General features: G+C 39.6%; 2 protein-coding genes and 1 long non-coding RNA gene across 3 annotated transcripts; 1 reads left to right on the forward strand and 2 right to left on the reverse strand.

Moving 5' to 3' along the window:
- Positions 1-2619: 2619 nt before the first annotated feature.
- LOC125238047 (vitellin-degrading protease-like) lies at positions 2620-8864 on the reverse strand. The gene is made up of 8 exons (XM_048145335.1): positions 8643-8864; positions 7609-7759; positions 6776-6853; positions 4462-4606; positions 3730-3840; positions 3402-3563; positions 3171-3296; positions 2620-2746 (listed from the first exon to the last, which is right to left on the reverse strand). The coding sequence occupies exons 1-8, from the start codon at positions 8746-8748 to the stop codon at positions 2633-2635; spliced, it is 993 nt and encodes a 330-aa protein (XP_048001292.1). The 5' UTR covers positions 8749-8864; the 3' UTR covers positions 2620-2632.
- A 6315-nt stretch (positions 8865-15179) lies between these two features.
- LOC125237823 (vitamin K-dependent protein C-like) lies at positions 15180-18057 on the forward strand. Its single transcript, XM_048145022.1, has 5 exons — positions 15180-15186; positions 15655-15895; positions 16279-16534; positions 16629-16811; positions 17090-18057. Exons 1-5 carry the CDS (start codon positions 15180-15182, stop codon positions 17255-17257), a joined length of 855 nt encoding a protein of 284 aa, XP_048000979.1. The 3' UTR covers positions 17258-18057.
- Positions 18058-20877: 2820 nt separating this feature from the next.
- Positions 20878-22892, reverse strand: LOC125237908. The gene is made up of 3 exons (XR_007178386.1): positions 21771-22892; positions 21385-21445; positions 20878-21306 (listed from the first exon to the last, which is right to left on the reverse strand). It is a non-coding gene; the product is annotated as an uncharacterized LOC125237908 (long non-coding RNA).
- Positions 22893-22982: the final 90 nt, after the last annotated feature.

Consider the following 22982-nt stretch of genomic DNA (forward strand, 5'->3'; position numbering starts at 1 on the left):
TCTAAAATTTTTGTTTATTATCCGATTTTCATGAAAAAAATTGCATTCGATGTAGAATTACTTAAATTTTGGGGTAGCTATAAATCCAACACCCTTAAAAGAAAACCAAAGCAGAGAAAAAAAAAAAACAAAAACAAATGTATGGGAGGTACCAGACGCAGGAACATTTCCACCCAAAAGCGAAAAACCATAGATAGATCATGTAAAATAAAGCCCCTATACCAAGTTTGAAAGAAATCTACCGAGGACGGTACCTATAACCTAACCTAACCTAACCTAACCTAACCTAACCTAACCTAACCTAACCTAACCTAACCTAACCTAACCTAACCTAACCTAACCTAACCTAACCTAACCTAACCTAACCTAACCTAACCTAACCTAACCTAACCTAACCTAACCTAACCTAACCTAACCTAACCTAACCTAACCTAACCTAACCTAACCTAACCTAACCTAACCTAACCTAACCTAACCTAACCTAACTCAAAACTAACCTAACTCAAAACTAACCTAACTCAAAACTAACCTAACTCAAAACTAACCTAACTCAAAACTAACCTAACTCAAAACTAACCTAACTCCTAACCTAACTCAAAACTAACCTAACTCAAAACTAACCTAACTCAAAACTAACCTAACTCAAAACTAACCTAACTCAAAACTAACCTAACTCAAAACTAACCTAACTCAAAACTAACCTAACTCAAAACTAACCTAACTCAAAACTAACCTAACTCAAAACTAACCTAACTCAAAACTAACCTAACTCAAAACTAACCTAACTCAAAACTAACCTAACTCAAAACTAACCTAACTCAAAACTAACTAACTCAAAACTAACTAACTCAAAACTAACCTAACTCAAAACTAACCTAACTCAAAACTAACCTAACTCAAAACTAACCTAACTCAAAACTAACCTAACTCAAAACTAACCTAACTCAAAACTAACCTAACTCAAAACTAACCTAACTCAAAACTAACCTAACTCAAAACTAACCTAACTCAAAACTAACCTAACTCAAAACTAACCTAACTCAAAACTAACCTAACTCAAAACTAACCTAACTCAAAACTAACCTAACTCAAAACTAACCTAACTCAAAACTAACCTAACTCAAAACTAACCTAACTCAAAACTAACCTAACTCAAAACTAACCTAACTCAAAACTAACCTAACTCAAAACTAACCTAACTCAAAACTAACCTAACTCAAAACTAACCTAACTCAAAACTAACCTAACTCAAAACTAACCTAACTCAAAACTAACCTAACTCAAAACTAACCTAACTCAAAACTAACCTAACTCAAAACTAACCTAACTCAAAACTAACCTAACTCAAAACTAACCTAACTCAAAACTAACCTAACTCAAAAAACTAACCTAACTCAAAACTAACCTAACTCAAAAAACTAACCTAACTCAAAACTAACCTAACTCAAAACTAACCTAACTCAAAACTAACCTAACTCAAAACTAACCTAACTCAAAACTAACCTAACTCAAAACTAACCTAACTCAAAACTAACCTAACTCAAAACTAACCTAACTCAAAACTAACCTAACTCAAAACTAACCTAACTCAAAACTAACCTAACTCCGAACCTTACCTAACCACTCTAATGGAATAATCAGGTCATTTATCAAAGAAAAATCTTAACAGCGCCATTTATCTTTATGATTTAGTAACGCCATCTACTGGAGACCACGTACATGTGAACCTGGTACAAAGATCGTTTGGCAGTTTTTTTTTTTTTTTTCCAAACTTTTTTTTTTATTATTCGAATCTGCTTTCTACTACTACTTATAATTTTTGGGATAAACCGATTTAGTTTTATTTTGTGGGATTTTGATAAACCGATTTATTTTGTAGTTAGGTGGTGGTGGTTTTGTGGTTTTGTGGCTTTGGAGAATATTGTTACTTGAGAAGATGTATAATTGACGTAACGTCAATGACGTTATACGAAACCAAAAAAGGATCGAGTATTATAAGAGAGTTACTGTCAAAGTAAAATGTGTAATCGCAGTGCATAGAAATACTAGCTAAAACCTTTTGGACCTCAGTTTTGAGGATTTGGCCCATATTCTTAGCTTGATATGTATTAAAATGTCAAATATTAAAATTAGCGCCATCTAGCCGAGCGTACCCCGAAGATGTGACGCCATCTAGACCACCGTACCTTTTTCTTTATAGTTCTGGGGTACGTTTTTTTTTTTTTTTTTCTTAGACTTTATCCGTCTATACGGAGTTACATATGTCTTTGTACGAAACACAATATATCAAAACGCCCGTTTTATTCATTAGCTTTCGGATAACTAAATGGCGCTAGCAGTCATTGAAAAACTATAAATTTTTATTTCTCGCAGCTTATGGTGTGTGCTGCCTCATTTTTTTCAAAACTTATATGTTCTTATATGTTAAGTAAGTATTTATTCTTCCGGAAAACAAGCAGCTCAAATAATTTATCATGACTTAATGTGATATGCAAAATAAAACTTGTGTGAGTGATGTGTTTTAAACAGTTCTTATTGACACTGTTGCCAGGGCACCGTGCCTGTGTCTATTGACATACGAATCGATAGAACTTAAAGGTCATAAATAAAAGCCAGTAATGATTGTATTGGTTTATTCGCTGTCGTGCATGATGACGTTGTCGCTGCTGTCGGCGCTGTCGGCAGGCACCGAGCTCACCGGGATCGCCTTCAGCACCGAGTCCAGCCACACGCGGCTGTGAGATATCTGCAAGATCATTCGTTTTTTTTTTTTACTTTTTTTTACTTTTTAATTTTTTCGTTATTAAGGAAAACAAACAGCATTATATACATACATACATACATACATACATCTGTAAATCGTACATTTAGGTGGATCATAAACCAATGAAGTTTAAGAGCGCTTAACAGGTAGGTCAGGGGCCCATTTCTTAAAACTAAAAGTTACAAGTGACAAGCGGAAGTCTCTTTCCAACTTGTCATATTAGACATTGACAAACATTTGTAAATTGTAACTTGTAGCTTCGAGAAATGGGCCCAGGTCAGTTTTACTTTTTAGGGTTCTTTTGTAGGCACTTTGTTGCTCGGTGAACTTGTCCGACTCGCACTAGATCGCCTATGTTGTTTGAAGGGATATAATATTCCTCGTAAGTATGAGTGAAGGGAGTGACCTTGGCGTAGACGCCGGGCTTGGACTTGTAGGTGCACTCCTCGGTGCCGGAGAAGAGCGCGACGCCGTACAGCGTGCCGCTCTTCGCCGCGCCGCTGAAGTGCACGGCCGGGTCGCCCGTGTCGCCCTGGGGACACAAATATATATATTTATTTATTGCTTATTTTGATTTCTGATTAGAGCAGTTATTTATCGTATAATCCCAGCTGTAGTGTTCCCGCTAGTAACTCACAGCGCACAGAGCGATGCCCTTGACGGTGCTCTGCAGACACATGTGGTCGGACTGCAGCCGGTAGCCGTTGCCGTAGAGCAGGCGGCACGAGGCGCGCGGCACGTCCTGCACGATCATCCGCCGCAGCTCCTGGTTCTGGCCCTCGCGGATCTGCCCCGAGATCTGCCGGGAAATATACTTTCAACCAGATCGGTAGCAATAATATTATGATAAGCATATTAATACTTTGTGCAACATAATGGACCTTTGCCGCTGCATGATGCAGACGAGAATGCCGGTTCGATACCAGGTTCAATTATTTTATCGTGCTAAGTGAGGAAAAACTTACGGAGCCGTATCCCGTGACGACGACGTGTCCGTAGGAGGGCGGGCCCTCGGCGGACGGCGCGGCGAGCGCCACGGGCTGCACGCGGCTGCCCAGCGACACCGGCATGTTCAGCTGCTCGGGACGGGAGCGGGACATAGTACACGCATTACATTACGGTTTACACATTATAAACACAATACAGTGTCGATATACATTCAGAGCCACCATTTAAAGCCACCTGCATGTACCAGGGTCAGCCACTAACAACCAGGGTAAGCATAACCTAACCCTGAAACGTGCATGCCATTATTGGTTATGTAATCGGATGGGATACACACATACGAATATAATGGAGATATTTTCATTCAGTCATTAATTCTATGAATGCGTACATTGCGTACTCTTGTGGATCAAGCAATATGTCGACCAAAACAATAGTAGATTGTGCAACAAGGGGAGGAACTTGAATATCACTAACGAGAGTAAGTTAAATTGCGACGGCTTGCCAATGCCGGAGCGATTTAAAGACTCGTGTTTGTAATATTCATACTCCCCAAGTTACACACAATGTTTTTCATCACACTTGCTATATAAAAATATGTAAAAAGTAAAAAAAAAAAGTTAAATACGGTACTAGAAATTTCATAACTCCTTTGGGAGAAGGATTTTTCTATAACTCACGCTCCGCCTGCGTGCAAAATCACATTTAGTGTGCGAGTGTGATGAAAAGGTTATTTATAGCCAGTTTGATACCTTGATGAGCGCCAGGTTGTGCTCGGGGTAGTACTGGTCGATCCTGTAGTCGGGGTGGCGCGCGATCTCGAGCACGGCGTAGATCTTGCCGCCGAAGTCGCGGAACACGGACGCGGTCCGCACTGTCACCTCGTCTTTGGTGACACTGCATGGGGGAGCAATGTTCAATTAAATTACATATAATATACACATACGTACTCCTACAGGTTGTAACAAAATAGTAAACATCCGTTTAGGGGCATATTCGGGAAATAAATTATATTAGGAAAAAAAAAATGAAACGGAAACTTACATGAAAGTTTCATGTTTTTACAGCTTAAAACACGGAAGTTTATATCAAGACATCGAGATCACTAGCGCCATCCTGTGGCGGAAGGATGAAGTACATCAGTTTACACAATATTTACTTAGCGTTTACATTTACATTCTGTTATCATAAAATTCCTAGACACTTCTACATGCTCTCCAAGGTTTTGGAATTTTAGGTCAAATGGGAGGATAAATATGAATAGTTGTGGTTTACACGGGAAACGATGTCACTAGCGCCATCCTGTGACGGGTGGACAAACTAACAATTACCCAACATAACATTGGAGTTACATATTGACTATATTACGTTAAAAATCTAGACAGTTGATAGATGATGTTGCACAAGGTTTTAGAATTTTAAGGCTACGGGAAAGTTTAAATATTCGCTCAGTTTACCTAGAAATTCAGAACTACTAGCGCCATCTAGTATGCCCTGGGTGAATTAAACTTGTTTACGTAAAATTCATTTCGGGAAAAGTTCGCGTTACAATTTTGATAATGGTCACAAAAATATATTTATTTAGGTACATGAACATATTTACATAATTATACATGGTGTATTTTGATAGCGGGTCAAGTGAGGGCAGCTACCAGATCCCATGCCGTCTTAGGAGACCTTCCTTCGATTTTTAATTTATGAAAATTGGCGTTTACAGGTTTTGGAAAAAAACATACAGGGAGCGAGAAAAAGCCATTTTTCTCAAACTTTTTTTTTGACGCCAATCGATCCTATTCCTATCAAGGAACAAAAACTTGTATGTATATTTTTTTTTCATACAAATTGTATGAAATAGTACATTACGATACAAGTGCGTAAAAAAGGAAGTTCGAAACGAGTGGCGATAATTAAAACACGACCGAAGGGAGTGTTTTAAATCGACACGAGTTACGAATTTCCTTTTCGCACGTTTTTCAGTACAGATGGCCATCCGAAGTTTCGACCTGGCATATAATGAACCACTTCTCGCACTAGTGCGTAAAAAAAACACCATCTGTACTGAAATAGTACATTACGATACAAGTGCGTAAAAAAGGAAGTTCGAAACGAGTGGCGATAAATTAAAACACGACCGAAGGGAGTGTTTTAAATCGACACGAGTTACGAATTTCCTTTTCGCACGTGTATCGTACGACGTTTTTCAGTACAGATGAGCCTCCGAAGTTTCGACCTGGCATATAATGAACCACTTCTCGAACTAGTGCGTAAAAAAAACACCATCTGTACTGAAAAATGTTTTTCCCCTCACTAGCTCGGAAACACGTGTTTTGTCCTTTAATACCAGCAGGTAAAAACGCATTTTATCCACTAGTGGGTAAAGTAATTTGACCTTGAATAAAGTCAAATTAACTGCTTTAAAATTGATAAAAGTAGGTGAATCTAGTAATAAAGATGATTTACCACCTGTGGAACTACTGGAAGCAGTGATAAACGCATTTTTTGCGTTGTAGTTTCTTCGCTATAGTGAGGGGAAAAGTTTTGTGTTACACTCGGGTGCAAATGTATTTTACTTCTCGTGTGTTAAAAAACTCGCAAGTTCAGGATTCTATTCTCGAACCACTCGCTTCGCTCGTGGTTCAACTATAGAATCCTTTCACTAGCTCGTTTTTCAATTCCACACTCTGCGTTAAAATACAACTTTGCCCCCTTGTATAACAAATAACTATTTCTCGATTTGTGGATTTTCTAGCCGGAATTTTTTTCTTGTTCCCATCCTTGATAGGAATGGGATCGATTGGCGTAAAAAAAAAAAGTTTGTGAAAATTGCCTTTTTCTCGCATCCTGTATGTTTGGTCTAAAATCTGTAAACAAATGTCTTTGCCTTTTTATGGATAAATATGAATAGTTGTGGTTTTCGCGTAGCAGTACGGGATCTGGTAGGCTGCCCTCACTGATCCACTATTAAAATACACGTACAAGAAACTAAGACTAAGGCTGATAATTTGATAATTAGTTGATTTTTGACCGATTAAATAAAACTTGATTGGCAGGCTCCTGTATACTCACTAATCGAAGCACTGCGCCGCGGTGAGCACCCACTCCTTGCCGACGAGCGCGCCGCCGCACCAGTGCTTACTGTGCAGTCTGGAACATACACGCCGAAACTTTCAATGTCAGCATCCCGCTACGAATGCTTTCTCGATCATATGTCTATTCAAATACTGACGGGAAAATGTGGATTGTGCACTTTACTATGGGGGCAGAAGCAGCGAATCAAAAGTACCATCTCATGCATTGGGATGAATCATTTAGTATGTAATAACAAACATTATTTAACGGAGACGGTGTAGGGGGGAGACAGTACCTGACGGAGACGGTGTAGGGGTAGTCCTCGAGGCACACGAGCTCGTTCTCGGTGGTGAGCCGCTTGCGCCGCAGCTGCGAGAGATCCTCCTCGAGCTTGTACCGTACCTGACGGAGACGGTGTACGGGTAGTCCTCGAGACACACGAGCCCGTTCTCGGTGGTGAGCCGCTTGCGCCGCAGCTGCGAGAGATCCTCCTCGAGCTTGTACCGTACCTGACGGAGACGGTGTAGGGGTAGTCCTCGAGACACACGAGCCCGTTCTCGGTGGTGAGCCGCTTGCGCCGCAGCTGCGAGAGATCCTCCTCGAGCTTGTACCGTACCTGACGGAGACGGTGTAGGGGTAGTCCTCGAGACACACGAGCCCGTTCTCGGTGGTGAGCCGCTTGCGCCGCAGCTGCGAGAGATCCTCCTCGAGCTTGTACCGTACCTGACGGAGACGGTGTAGGGGTAGTCCTCGAGACACACGAGCCCGTTCTCGGTGGTGAGCCGCTTGCGCCGCAGCTGCGAGAGATCCTCCTCGAGCTTGTACCGTACCTGACGGAGACGGTGTAGGGGTAGTCCTCGAGACACACGAGCCCGTTCTCGGTGGTGAGCCGCTTGCGCCGCAGGTGCGAGAGATCTTCCTCGAATTTCGGCGGGAACTCGCACTCCTGCTCTGACGGTTGTACTTTTGTTATGACTGTGCCTGGAATTATAAACACGCGTACATAAATTCACACCCGTATTCATTATTTATTTATTCACAATAAATGTGAATTGTGACATTGCACGATTGCAGTGACAGATTGCTAGGAACTCGCTCACTACATTTAAGTTAAAAGAAACAGAAACTTGAGTTAGAATAAACATTGCTTAATAGTTTGTTATTAAACATACTAATCACAAAACGATAGACCATTAAGGATGACTCAGTCTAGAAACAGTTTCTTCAGAGGGCAGGTTTTTAAATAAAGTTACCATCACATAAGTTGGCCCGCATTAAGTTAAACGCTAGCTGGTGACCTCGGTCAGGTTGAACAGAGTCTGTACTAAGATACCGTTTTTAAGTTTTCACACTTTACTCGATAGTGTAAACGTCACGGAAAACACATCCTCAATCCGCCAGAGGCTCTGAAAGTTCACGGTCCTGGCCGAGTCGTTCCAAACTTTATTTTCCATTACGGGTGATCACATGATACTTTTAATTGGGAACTGAGGAGACATAAGTATTAGTTTTTCTCGGCTCGGCCCCGGACCGTGGTAACGAGAGTCATCCTTTTAGCAGTGGCAACACGACGAATGTAATATTAAATATTCACTCCCGTGTGGTGATGGGTTAAGAATTTCACCACCCCCTTTCTTCCCGTGGGTGTCGTAGAAGTCGACTGTGGGATATGGGTTAAATTGTGGCGTAGGCGAGAGGCTGGCAACCTGTCACTGCAATGTTACAATTTGGATTTCTTTCAACCCCTTTTTGCCAAGAGTGGCACTGAAACTTAGTAGTTCATGTGCTCTGCCTACCCCTTTATGGGATGGGATACAGGCGTGATTATATGTATGTATGTATAAATATTCACTATGATACTTACCACACTCAATATCTCCATAACTTATAATAACTATTAATCCTATAAAATAATTTAACCATCTGCGCAACATATTGAATTGAAACTCAGAGTCTTGCTCGTGTAACATCCTATAAAAATACGACAACAGAAAAAACAACCACTAAAAACAACAGAAGTTTAATCATTTTGTAACCGCACTAGCTGTAGGTCACCTTACAAGGATGTGGTCACTTTTCGAGTGTTTAGTCGCGAAATGTTCCAATGTTAGGTTTGTTTGGGAAAGAGAAGCGGAAACGCTGGTAACGCGCAGGGTAAATAATCAACATCTCTTATCGTGCAATAATATCACACGTAATACGTAAGTCGAGTTGAGTTTGTTTTGGTTCGCGTGGGGAGAGGGGGGGGGGGCAGCCGCGAGAAAACAAATATACCTATTATGCTCAAAAAGTGTACCTTACTGTAGCTCCGCATCTTCTTTGCGCGAACCGTTATATGAATATGTTCTGATTTATAAACCTTTTACCCTCTCGTGTTTCTGCCCGCTGCAGGAAGCATTCGCAGATGAATCACTGAAACGGTAAACGTCATATTTCAGCAGCTCCGGGGCAAGCTACGGAATCCAATGCATTCCAACTTATTAATAAATTTAAAATACCAAAAGCTGATGTGGACGATGTTTTTGTTTTGACCCCCTCCCCCCCCCCACCCTCGACGCAAAAATGACGGGATGTTTTAATTTTGACGTGTCTGTCTGTTTGGCTGTTTATGTGTGTGTGTCTGTCTGTAGCAGAACGGATGAACCGATTAAGATTCAGTGTGTTTTTGTTTGAAAGCTGAATGAGTGCGATTTCACATTATCCGATCCGATATCGGATGTCGGACCGATATCCCATACATTACAGGCGCCATCTTGGATTTTTCCCATTGAAATCCTTCCGACATCCGATATCGGATCGGATAATGTGAAAACGGCCTTAGTCGGGAATGTTCTTAGCCATGTTTTATGAAAAAAAAACTCCTATGTAATGGACATAGGAGTTTTTTTCCTTTTTTAATTTAATATTTTTACATACATACATACATATGTAACAATCACGCCTGTATCCCATAAAGGGGTAGGCAGAACACATGAAACTACTAAAGCTTCAGTGCCACTCTTGGCAAATAAGGGGTTGAAAGAAAATGAAACTGTGACATTGCAGTTAATATTTTTACCAGACTAATAATGGACATTCTCGGTTACGTGAGTGAGAAAGGCAGGCGAAAGAACAATTAATGACGTAGAGTTCCGAGTCACATTGGAAAGAGCTAGAGGTTACTAGCTGCTTACGGCACGGCTGAGCTGAGGCTGACGGCATGCTACAGCTACACCCGTACAAAATCAATTGTAGCAAGTAGATAGATATCAGAAAGATGCTTCCTTATGCAAATATGATGTAATGATTGATGACTATTTCACAATTGAATATTACTTGTTAACAGTAGGTAACCTACTACCTAATAATATACTTACATACTGTTCCTAAAAAGTATTTCATTTCTGACCAGAATCACCCACGAGTCACATTCTCTCTCAATGTGCATTGCACATGTAAATGCCTCAAATGGAAGTGTCACTGTGACAAAGGTTCGAAAAGGGTCTGAAATAATTATTTGGCTGTCCATGTCAAATTAAGGCCGTTTCCACATTATCCGATCCAATATATTGCCTTTAGTACCGTTTTTAGGGTTCCGTAGTCAACTAGGAACCCTTAATTATAGTTTCGCCATGTCTGTCTGCCCGTCCGTCCGTCCGCGGATAATCTCAGTAACCGTTAGCACTAGAAAGCTGAAATTTGGTACCAATATGTATATCAATCACGCCGACAAAGTGGTAAAATAAAAAGTGGAAAAAAATGTTTTGTTAGGGTACCCCCCCTACATGTAAGTGGGGACTGTTTTTTTTTTTCTTTCCAACCCCAACGTGTGATATATTGTTGGATAGGTATTTAAAAACCGGCCATGAGCGTGTCGGGCCACGCTCAGTGTAGGGTTCCGTAGTTTTCCGTATTTTTCTCAAAAACTATTGAACCTATCGAGTTCAAAACAATTTTCCTAGAAAGTCTTTATAAAGTTCTACTTTTGTGATTTTTTCATATTTTTAAACATATGGTTCAAAAGTTAGAGGGGGGACACACTTTTTTCCTTTAGGAGCGATTATTTCCGAAAATATTAATATCAAAAAACGATTTTAGTAAACCCTTATTCATTTTTAGGGTTCCGTAGTCAACTAGGAACCCTTATAGTTTCGCCATGTCTGTCTGTCTGTCCGTCCGTCCGTCCGTCCGCGGATAATCTCAGTAACCGTAAGCACTAGAAAGCTAAAATTTGGTACCAATATGTATATCAATTACGCCAACAAAGTGCAAGTAGAACTTTATAAATACTTTCTAGGAAAATTGTTTTGAACTTCATAGGTTCAGTAGTTTCTGAGAAAAATACGGAAAACTACGGTGCTACACTGAGCGTGGCCCGACACGCTCTTGGCCGGTTTTTTAACTAAAAATTGGTAACCAGCTTCAAAACGGGAAAAAATTCCAATACGTAACTGGCTTCAAATTGGGACTTTCTCATTACCGATTTGTATGTAAACTCGTTTGGTAACCGGCTTCGAAACGGGAAAAAGAATCCCGTGTTGTAATTGTAACTGGTTACAAAACGAGACTAAATCATTACCGATTCATAGCCATGGTTGGTAACCAGCTTCCAAACGGGAAAAAATATCCCGTATTGTTACAAAAATTTTTTACGGTCATGATTCAATCGAATAATGCTGACCTTGAATATTTTTTTTTATATATATAGTTTCGCTCTGTCCGCCTGTCCGTATGTACACCGTCCTAGCTTCGATTTGATAGAAACTCCGATCAGTAACTCGGGCCCAATACGTAACCAGCTACAAACAGGGAATTTTGTATTCTCGTTGTGTAGCCAGTTACGAAACTTAGTTACCAAACGGTACCACGCTGACTCAATACGTAACCGGCTACAAAATAGGAATCAAGATTCCCGGTTTGTAGCCGCTTACGAAATTTTGGCTACAAAACGGTTCTAAACCCGATATCGGATGTCAGAAGATCTCAAAGGCAAAAATCAAAGATGGCGGCATGGGATATTGGTCCTACATCCGTTATTGGGTCGGATAATGTGAAAACGCACTAAATGTCTTGTCCAAAAACATTTTTCCGATAGAAAATCCACAAATCAAGAATAAGGTTTCCCATAAGTCCGATCACTAGTGTACCTACATAGTAGGTATAAAACAAAGTCGCTTCCAGCTGCTTATATTTTTAAAAACTGTACCTACGCAACGGATTTGATGCAGTTTTTTTATATACCGGGTGTCTTGAAACCGACGCCAAAACGAAAAGGGGTGATAGTGTGCGTAGCCGAATGCACAAACGCTTACGATAATATCTCTTTCGTACCTATCTAATCTCTATCGCTCTTGCGCATTAAGAATAAGAATATGTTTTCACCACACCAACTGTTAAAGGCTTACTTTGCTATTCAAAAACAGATAGCAAAATTGCATTTTATCCACAAGAGTGCAAAGTAATTTCATACTAATTTTAACTTGATGCCTTTAGCGGGCTGGTAGAATTTACCTAAAAATAATTATTTTGAATCATAAATATTGAATAGATTGCTGGATTTGATTTAGTTTGATGTTTTACAGTCAGTATTTTGTTCGTGTTGGTGTAGTGAAAATATTTGTGTTTCACTCGGTGGCAAAGTTTGTTTAACCTACGTGCCTTGAAACCCTCGCAACGCTCAAGATTCCACTTTTTGAACCACTCGCTACGCTCGCGGTTCAATAAAACGTCGCGGTTAAAAAGTCGCAGAAAAACGTGTTTTTGTTATAATATTAGATCTCGCCAATCAGTTCTGTACAGCATTATGATTTATGGCCCTTAAGAGTAACAGAATTCATTGGCGAGATATAAATCTGTGAATAACATTTCACGTTTCCTCCATAGATATATTCTTAACGGTTTCATTATTTCTGACTTTTTGGTAAAAAGTGTCAACACTGTCAACACTGTCGTCCCGTCCTTTTGAGAAAGCGGGGCGACATTACAATGTTGCTACTTTTTATTTTAAGTTGACCCCTAGGAAACTATTGATATGAAATGAAACATGTGAAAAAGTAAACATTTCATTTTCATGTAATTTGTGAAAAGTTATTTTCGATTTGGGGCTTTTCTAGCCGGATGTTTTTGTAATGTAATCGATTGGCATAAAAAGAGTTTGACAAAAACAACCTCTTTCTCGTAAGCTGTAACTAGGTACTGAACCTATTCTGTTTTTATTTTTCAAAAATCGGTAAACGCTAAAGGGCAGGTTTTCTAAGACCATTTTCGCGTAACAGCACGGGATCTGGTGGCTGCTCTCTCTGAGCCAGTATCAATTACACCCTGTATAAGAAGATAGGACAATCGAGCCTCCACCTGGGCTTATCGGCGGCGGCGCATGTCATCAGCAAACAACCATTGTACCGGCTCGATTGTTCGCGGCCGCTCTACAACAATGGAACTTGTTTATTTTGTTGCTTTATCTAGTTTATACATCATAAATATTAGAGACGCGCTCACTCGGCAGCGGCACACGGCTGTGCGGAGGCTCGGACTAATATTGACTCTCACACTATTTACCTATAGATAACTCGCGTGCAAAATGTTCAAGTTCCTAGGATGTTTGCTACTTCTCAAAACTATATTTACTGAAGAAGATTACAATTATAAATACGATTATACGGACGACGACATTTCCACCGGAGATGACTACGTGTTCAACAAAACAGACAAGGCTCGGCCTAAGAGGATATATGTTGATGATAGCGTCAACAACATCATTGGTGGTAACTTTGATTTTCAGGATGGAGGTAAGTTCTGCAATATAATCATATTCTTAATTTATTTCATATTTTAAACGACATGGAGCACCTACTATGTCATACTGAAAGCTATGCTATGCGATGTATATAAACCCTCGCGGTAACCTATCGATGTTTCGAAAATCCTTTGTCCGATTATCACTTGTCCGAAAACGGTTGACAGAATTTTTATAATCCAAATACATTGTTTACCATACTTTTAATATGTCGCTAGTTTGCTATCCCACATTATCGTATTCCCGAAATTCAATATCCAGAAGAACGGTTGCCAACTTTATCATTTGACAACCGATTTGTTAACCACCTTTTCATAAATCCCATGCTACGTAACATCGAAATGTCATTTTCCCTAATATCATTTTATAGAAACTCAATAACCAGAAGAACGGTTGCCAATCTTATCATTTGACAACCGTATCGTTAACCACCTTTTCATAAATCCGATACTAACGCGACATCGAAATGTCATTTTCCCTAATATCATTATAAAAAAAAATACAAAAAAATTGGTTAGGTTACGTCACGGAAACAAACGTTTGCTAGAAAAGTGGGTTAGGTTAGGTTAGAACTGCGACCATACAGAAACAAACTTGTGCTAGAACAGTGGGTTAGGTTAGGTTAGAACTGCGACCATACAGAAACAAACTTGTGCTAGAAAAGTGGGTTAGGTTAGGTTAGAACTGCGATCATACAGAAACAAACTTGTGCTAGAAAAGTGGGTTAGGTTAGAACTGCGATCATACAGAAACAAACCTTTGCCATAAACCCTTATGGCAAGGATTCTTAAGTCAAGTAAGAACTGCGACCGTGAGGGTCGGCAACAAACTTTTGTTAGAAAATTAAGGATTTACTGAACTTTTGATATAGCGGCTTAATAATATTTCGAATTATAAAACTATACCTACGCCATACAAAATAACTGTCAAATGATACTTAGAAATTTTAACAAGTGTTAATTCGAATTTCGAACTTTTGATATAGCGGCTAAATAATATTTCGGATTAAAAACTTTACGGGACAAAAAGTAGTTGTCAAATGATTCTTAGGCATTTTAATAAGCGTTGATTCGAATCATAAGCGAAACAAAATTATAGCAAAATAAGAATGGGGAAAATAATAATAGGGAAAAAGTACTTTCGGGCAAACAAAACTTAGGGCAATTAATAAAATGGGAAGCGTTTTCGGGCTACTAATATTCGACATTACAATTTTCGACTTTTTGATAGGTAACCCTCACTCGCATAGTTTATTTTTCATGAGAAGCTAAAGCCTGACCAGAAATATATGACTACATTGACTACGCGCCATCTTGCGGAATTTCATTACAACTATTTGTTCATAATTATGTAGGAAGGTACTATATTGAACTGTCACACATCAGAACAACAGCGCAGCGTCCGCTCTCCTGACAATAGTCATAGGTACTTATATTTCAGGTCAGGCTTTATTCAATTATTGTATAAAACCCCTAGTAGGTAGGTCCTGTCCCTAGTAGGTAAGTAAATGTTGAGATAATCTATAAAAACTCCGTAAAACAAGTGCGAAAGCCGGTGATGGAATTCGATTCGAGATCTAAAAACGTAAACAAACAAATGTCAGGCCAAGTACCTATGCTATTGTCAATGGCAGGTAAGAAGTTTTAAACTCTTGGTTCATAATTATAATATTTGTGATGCTATTGTCAAATACGGTCACAAGATTGTTTACCCCTGCATGCGATGTGACGTTGACAATAATATTTCTTTGTTTACGTTTTTGGTCTCTAACTCTATCACCCACACGAAATTGTGTAAAAATCCGTAATGTCAGAATCCATAAAGGCTTATACATATACGTTTACATGAAAAAGCAATCAATCGTCTTCTTTCCCCTGAGGTGACCAATTCAACAGACGTCTTGATCAACTAGATTTATAACAAATACGCTTCAAAGAGAAATTTAGTGCCACCTAATACTCATTAATTTCTTTTGTGGCGCGTTGACCCGAGTGAACCTTGGCTTTCGACAGCAAAACCCGTCTTTGGGGCCATCCTATTTCACCTCCCTGTCACCAGCGCCAGTTCCGTCCGACAGTACATAATGCATTAGAGATTGCAGTGGACATCCTCGACGGCGCCATCCGCAAGTACCCGAAGCGGCTGCAGAAGCGCGAGTGCAACTACACGAGCGGCAGCGAGGAGTCTGGGCAGAGCGCGGGGCCGCAGCCGCAGCCGCAACGCTCCGACGACATCGCCACCTACCCGTTCGTGGCGTCGGTGCTGCGCATGGGCGCGCACTACGCCACCGGCGCGCTCGTCGACAAGCGCTGGGTGCTCACCGCCGCCGGCGTCTTCTACAAGTACGTATAATACAGCGAGGACTCGAGGAGGCGGCGTCACATGCAACACATGATGCATCATGGGACAGGGAATGTGTAAAAAGGAAAGCGAAACTCAAGTAAACTTCTAATATTAGCTCTACCTACATACGATATGGATCGGATATGTCACTTATTAAACTGACGTTTTTCTTTGAGATACGTCATTATTATGGACTACATAATCTTAAGTTTCTAATACGCAATATTAGATAATGGCATTCCCTACACATATGTAGAATACTATAAAATATCAAACACTGATTGTTTTGTTACACGCAAACGACATACCTACTTAAGATCATTGAAATTCACGAACATTGAACAAACGACAGTAGGTATAATGAGGAATTGTATTGTGGCAGCGTTCGCGAGTCCATAAAGCTGTACCGCGCGCGGCTGGGGTCGGTGAACTGCAAGCGCGGCGGGATCGTGATGCCGCTGCAGCAGATCGTGGTGCACCCGGCGTACCTGCCCGGCAAGCCCGAGAGCGACCTGGCCATGCTGCGCCTGGCGCACCCCGTCGCCGCCAGCCCCTCCGTGCACCCCGTCAGCCTCACCGAGCGCAAGGGCAAGGTCGAGATCACCAAGTTCCTCACCATGTACTGGCCGAGGCTCATTGTAAGTTGTGCTCATTGTTTAATGGGCCCCTTTAACTGATGACCACTAGTTTACTAGACGGCATTGATCTAAATACCGATGCATTATGCTTCAGGTGGACGGCAAGGCGCTGCCGGCGGACGCGAAGGAGCGGCAGCAGCACACGAGCATGCGCGTGTCGACGCAGCGCGTGCTGCCGTGGAAGCAGTGCTGGCGCGCGCTCAGCTCGCGTCTGCAGGACCTCACGCAGAACAGCTTCTGTCTGCGCCCGCTCAAGCAGTTCCACACTCTATGCCTGGTAACAATAACAACTCACAACAAAAGATACCTACTCCACCGATCATCGGTATGACGCATGATGCAGGCTTTTTGCTTCGACTCATGGGACCCTGAGGTTAGGACAGCTTGTTAAGTAACACTCAAAGATAATTTTCGCTTTTAGGTAAAGCCATCCCACACTGACGTCTTTTGAGCGTAGGCTTCTGATGTTCCGATCATCACTAGATATGGAATACAGTTGACCAGACGCTAAGACGCTCCCTCTTTACATCATCTAATGAATGTATTTCTCGGCAGCCTGACGTGGGGGCGCCCGTGCTGTCGTCGGACGGGCTGTGGGGCATCATCTCGGGCTGGATGGGCGAGCCCTGCAGCTTCCAGGACCCGTGCCCCGTGGTGGTGGCGCGCGTGTCGCCGCCCGCCATACGCTACTGGCTCGAGTCGCAGTTCGAACTTGAGGACTAGGACTTCACAATCTGGACATTTCTCTTATGCTATCTACAAGAGCTCATATTCCAATCTGCTCTGGAAAATGAGGTTTGAAACTCACAGGAGGAGGATAATGAAAAATGATGTATCCGGTCACCAACCGATTCAATGCAATTGAGGAGGCTAGTACCTACACAGTATTGGACTCCAGAGCTCCCTAGGAAAATGAAAAAATTGCCACGATGAAAAACACTATTCAGACGTTAGGGTCCTTCGTAGTTCGTAGTTTTTAACTACCAGGTCATGCTTTTTGAAGATCCATGTGATCCTGGGCATTTGTGCCTGTGGAGATCTTTGTAATTTGTACGGTCATTCTCAAAAAATGTGCCGCAACGCAAAACAAATACTACCAAGCATACGACCAGCCTGTTGGAAGCAAGTCATCAGATGTAAAATGAACGTTTGTCCGAGGGCGTATCTCTACTCGCTAAACCACTCGTGTAATGTAACCCAATGTTTAAACTTAATCAAAATACTCATTTCTTGTTCCTATTAGGTATTAGGTACCTAGCTACTAAGGTAGTTTTTACATAGGTTTCAGCTAAGTTAGTACCTACCTATGGGTTTTTATAACGTGTGGCGATGTCACCACCGAAGTGTCAAGTGCATGTCAAGTTGTAAGGGCGGATTCAGAGTAGCGTTCTACGAGCGTGTACGCATCACACATCAAACTAATGTAGCTAGAGAAGGGTACCACTCGTGTGCGTGTGCCTGAAGAACCGTAAACGCGACTGACACCGCTCCTACGACGTTACTAAGATAAAATAAATAGTGAATATTAAGATAATACGTTTCTGTAAATATTAATTATATAAATGTTATGTACTGACCATGACTAATTATTTGTAGCAACTAAGCAAACTTATATTAGTGGATTTTTTTATATTAACCTCTACCTATCTATTATCTATATACCCCACATACCTACCCCCTTCTCCTGATTAGCTGCTAAAACATCACTTTTAATATCATTATGAATATTATGATGTTTCAATTCGAACGACCCGATGAGAGCGTTAATAGCGTTTTTAGAAATCATCCATGACTCAGGAATAAATATCAGTGGTCATCAACTCATCACTCAAATAAAATCCCACTGAGCATGAAACTTACAATAACTTGCAGTAAGTTTACATACCTCACATTTGTAAGTTTAGAACGTAAAGTCGAAAAAATATGACAACAACATTCAACTTATTGGTAATTTGAACCTTTCAGAAAATTACTAATACTATATTACTATAACATGACAAATGAAAACTGATATTATAATATTGCGAGGATGTTTTGATCACAAGTTATTTAAATGTTCATTTATTACATTGCTGCAACAAGGTATTAGTTATGTTATATACGCAACGTTACGGCAACATTAACTTTGAAACATCAAGTTTTCGATATTACCTCAATGTCTAAACTTAAAGTTTCCCAAATGTTAAAAATCAATATTACTGCAATTGACCACTTGAAATATTGGTTTTATGCAGTTGCTGTAATATCACAAATTAACATTTCCGCCAATAAAACCTTTTGATAGAACTGGTATTTTTTTTGTAACATTACACATTACTTATAAATACAATGTCACAGCAATTGTTTTTTTTAAGAATTAATTTCTCAATGTTGCACCAATTTGTAATAATTACGTTTATAAAACATTTAACATCAACATTACAGTCATTGACCGTTTTAAATATATTTTTTATAATTTAGCTGCGTTATCACAAAATGATCTCTCCTTCAACGATATAACCCGTATCAACTTTGGTGCCATGGAAACTAGGCAGAACCCTAGTACCTATGGGACGCGACATGCGTAGATACGTTCGCGCAGTCCCATATCCAGGCGACCCGCACTCAGGCTGGTGGTGCAGCTGACCAGGCCCAGATTCTCAAGCGCCGTAAATACTTACTCGTTCTTGACGAAGGACTACGAGTTTGCGGCACTTGATGCTATGGAGACACTGGGTCCTTGGTCGGCAGACATGAAAGCCTTTTTGGGACCTCTGTCGGCACGGCTCATTGACTCCACAGGAGACCCCAGAGCTGGAGCATATTTCTCTCAACGTATCGCTCTGGCAATACAGAGAGGAATTGCCGCCAGCATACTTATAATGGGCACCATGCCGCAGGCGGAACTTTTAGATGGAATTTTCTTTTTATAATTGGTTTTAAATTTAACCCTTAAATGCATGAATTTTTCTTTTAACGAGATATGAATATATGTGAATGGTTTTCTGACTGTAGGAAAAATAATAATAAAATATTTAATACCTACTGATTTTAATACCAAATCAGTGTTAGAAGTTAAATAGGCCAAAACTTATTTATATAAATATATAATTATTGGCAAGTTTTATTTGTAAAGTTTTACTACTATTAGAGAGGTATACTATTTCTGAAACCCATGTGATATAATGTTTAAACATAAACTAATTACTAACTCCGAAAAAATCTGCCTAAATCACATACTAAAAATCGCCACCATCCTGTTTTCTCACACTTTTCCGCTATTTCATCTTTATCCTTAAATAATAAATAGTAAATCATAATATTATTGAATTTATTTAATAACAATAAATACTGAATAATAATTAAGCTGTACATAGTAGTTCAATGGCTATGTGATTTTGGATATCTACATATTGAACCACAGGCCATCAAATGTGTGATACATCACCATACATTTAAGGGTTAACCTTTCGTATGCGTCTGTCAAAAAATTGTCATTAATATATTAGTCATAATAACTACATGTTAAAGTTGAAACAATATGGAGCAGATCTGCTCCTAAGCATACGAGAGGTTAAGTAGTTATTTCTAGGTATTTTTTTTAGGTTTCATATTGTTATTCTTTCAAATCGTTCACCATTAAATAAAGTTTTTATTTAAAAGAAACCGGCCAAGAGCGTGTCGGGCCACGCTCAGTGTAGGGTTCCGTAGTTTTTCGTATTTTTCTCAAAAACTACTGAACCTATCAAGTTCAAAACAATTTTCCTAGAAAGTTTTTATAAAGTTCTACTTTTGTGATTTTTTCATATTTTTTAAACCATATGGTTCAAAAGTTAGAGGGGGGGGGACGCACTTTTTTTTCCTTTAGGAGCGATTATTTCCGAAAATATAAATATTATCAAAAATCGATCTTAGTAAACCCTTATTCATTTTTAAATACCTATCCAACAATATATCACACGTTGGGGTTGGAATGAAAAAAAATATCAGCCCCCACTTTACATGTAGGGGGGGTACCCTAATGAAACATTTTTTTCCATTTTTTATTTTTGCACTTTGTTGGCGTGATTGATGTACATATTGGTACCAAATTTCAGCTTTCTAGTGCTTACGGTTACTGAGATTATCCGCGGACGGACGGACGGACGGACGGACAGACAGACATGGCGAAACTATAAGGGTTCCTAGTTGACTACGGAACCCTAAAAAACGTCCAACAAAAAGAAATCTGTGAAGAACGTCCTATAATATTTAACTCTGGCTGTCCCCAACTGTACTTGCATGCATAATGTTTTTGCTACCAATTTGTAAATTTGAATAACTATAAGGTAGGGTTGATTTTAATGATATTGAAAGCCATCTAGTCAGTATATTTAGAAGAGATGCAATCATTTATACAAATAAAACAAAAATATAGGTATTTCATAAAATATTCAGAATACACTCAACATTAATCACATAGGCATTTTTTTTATACAAAATCTGTGGTTGATCAATTGCAGTGAATTTTAACTCTTCTATTTGTGACAGTTCTATCTGATTATTATAAAAAAATAACTCTTGTCGGGGTGGCTCACTCCACATTTCTTTCATACATTCCGGCGGCTAAGAGTTCCCGGCCCATAGTTTGATGACCTTCTCGCTTCGCAATAGAACTCAATGTCACATGCAGTCCGTTGACAGGTTGTTGACTGTGAGCCTTCTGTACTTGTTCTTTTATATATTATGTGCTCTGGTTTTTGGTGGACATACAGGTGCTTCTTCGGCTACACAGGATGGTGAAGTTACCAATACTGAAACAGGTATAAAATTCAATGTAGAATAATATTGTTAACTTCCTTGATATGTTACACACATTATTAAGTACATACCACTTAGATTCATCTGCATTATTGCAATCATGTGAAGGGTATTTGTGCAAACTGCAAGTAACTGAAACAGAAGAATATGAATACATTAGTAAATAAAAAATATATAAAACGTTATTCACAGTTAACATAGAGGTAGAAAAAAACTGTTACATAGAAAGTCTGAATTTAATGTTGTATTGTATGTTATTAATTAATCCATACTAATATTATAAATGGGAAAGTGTGTGTCTGTTTGTTTGTCCGTCCTTCACTGCAAAACGGAGCGACGAATTGTCGTAATTTTTTAAGTGGAGATAGTTGAAAGGATGGAGACTGTCATAGGCTACTTTTGTCTATTTCTAAAAGCTAGTTTGTAAATAAATCTAAGCAATAATTTATAAACATACCTACTGTCTTTGGCAGACTGTCACTCATTCTCACTGGGAGTCAAAACAGGTGCTGCACTGAGGCTTCAGCCCTCCTGTGCTGTTGTGGTTGTTTACGTAAGTATAGGAAAACATGTGTTAAATTTGTCAACTAATATGTTAAGTAGTGATTGCGCGAGCCTGTGACAATCGTGCCTCGAGCGTTCTACCACCGCAGCCCAGTCCACTGATATATACTAATAATACTCTTTGCCACTGATTCAAGCGCATTGGCAAACTGAAGTTCAAAAGAAACACGCACACGCTAAAAATGCCCAATAAAAGTCAACCGAACGGTTGCTAAAACTTTCTAAGTTTCTAGTTTCTTTGACATTTGCATTAAGCTAGAAACAAATTATGGGACGCGTCATACGGACGTGGCTGACGACCGCGACTTGCAGTCTTAAAACATCTGGCGGCCAGGTTTTATGTCTGAAACCAAACGCTCAAGGCCATGTCCATGGCTTACGTTACGTCCGATAGTTTGCACAATTCCGAGTATATTCATTATCTTATCTACAATGTAGACGCCACTGTAGATTCTACATCGCAGCAGTGGCCATGCGTCCGCGGACGCGTCGCGTCTCATAATTTGTTTCCAGCTACAATGCAATGCAACGCATTTTGACAGTTGTTTCGATCCACATCAAAGAATATGATTGTATCCACATAAAAGTTCTCGATAAAAAAAAATGTATCATTAATAATTGTTATATAATAGAATATACATTTAAAGTTTATTTTGTAAAGTGAAAAAATTCACATATTCCGTAAACCGAAACATTTTTACGATGTTGCCAGCTCTAACTTACAATAAGCAAGCAAACTGGTACATAAATTTACTGGGGTAAATTTATAATTTATTCCCATTAAAAACAGTTCACGTTTGTGAAACGCAAACTGTTTTTAACGGGAAGTTTTATATAGCAGTTAATTTATTTATTTGTTGATTATTTATTTGGAAATTGTGAAACAGACCCTAAATATTTTGTAACATTCAAATGCAAAACTTGATATCCATAATAAACTTAAAATCCACATTTTACGAGTTTTAAGAATATATAAATAAAACTTACTATACAGAGCAGTGGTGCAGAACCTTTTTTCTTTGGGGGCCAAAATATATTATGAAGGAATTTTAGAGGCGGACCAGATTTACACCAAAATAGGACATACGATACAAGTGCATAAAAA

Source organism: Leguminivora glycinivorella, chromosome 22 (genome assembly GCF_023078275.1).
Source record: "Leguminivora glycinivorella isolate SPB_JAAS2020 chromosome 22, LegGlyc_1.1, whole genome shotgun sequence".
In the NCBI taxonomy this organism is placed as follows: Eukaryota; Metazoa; Arthropoda; class Insecta; order Lepidoptera; family Tortricidae; genus Leguminivora; species Leguminivora glycinivorella.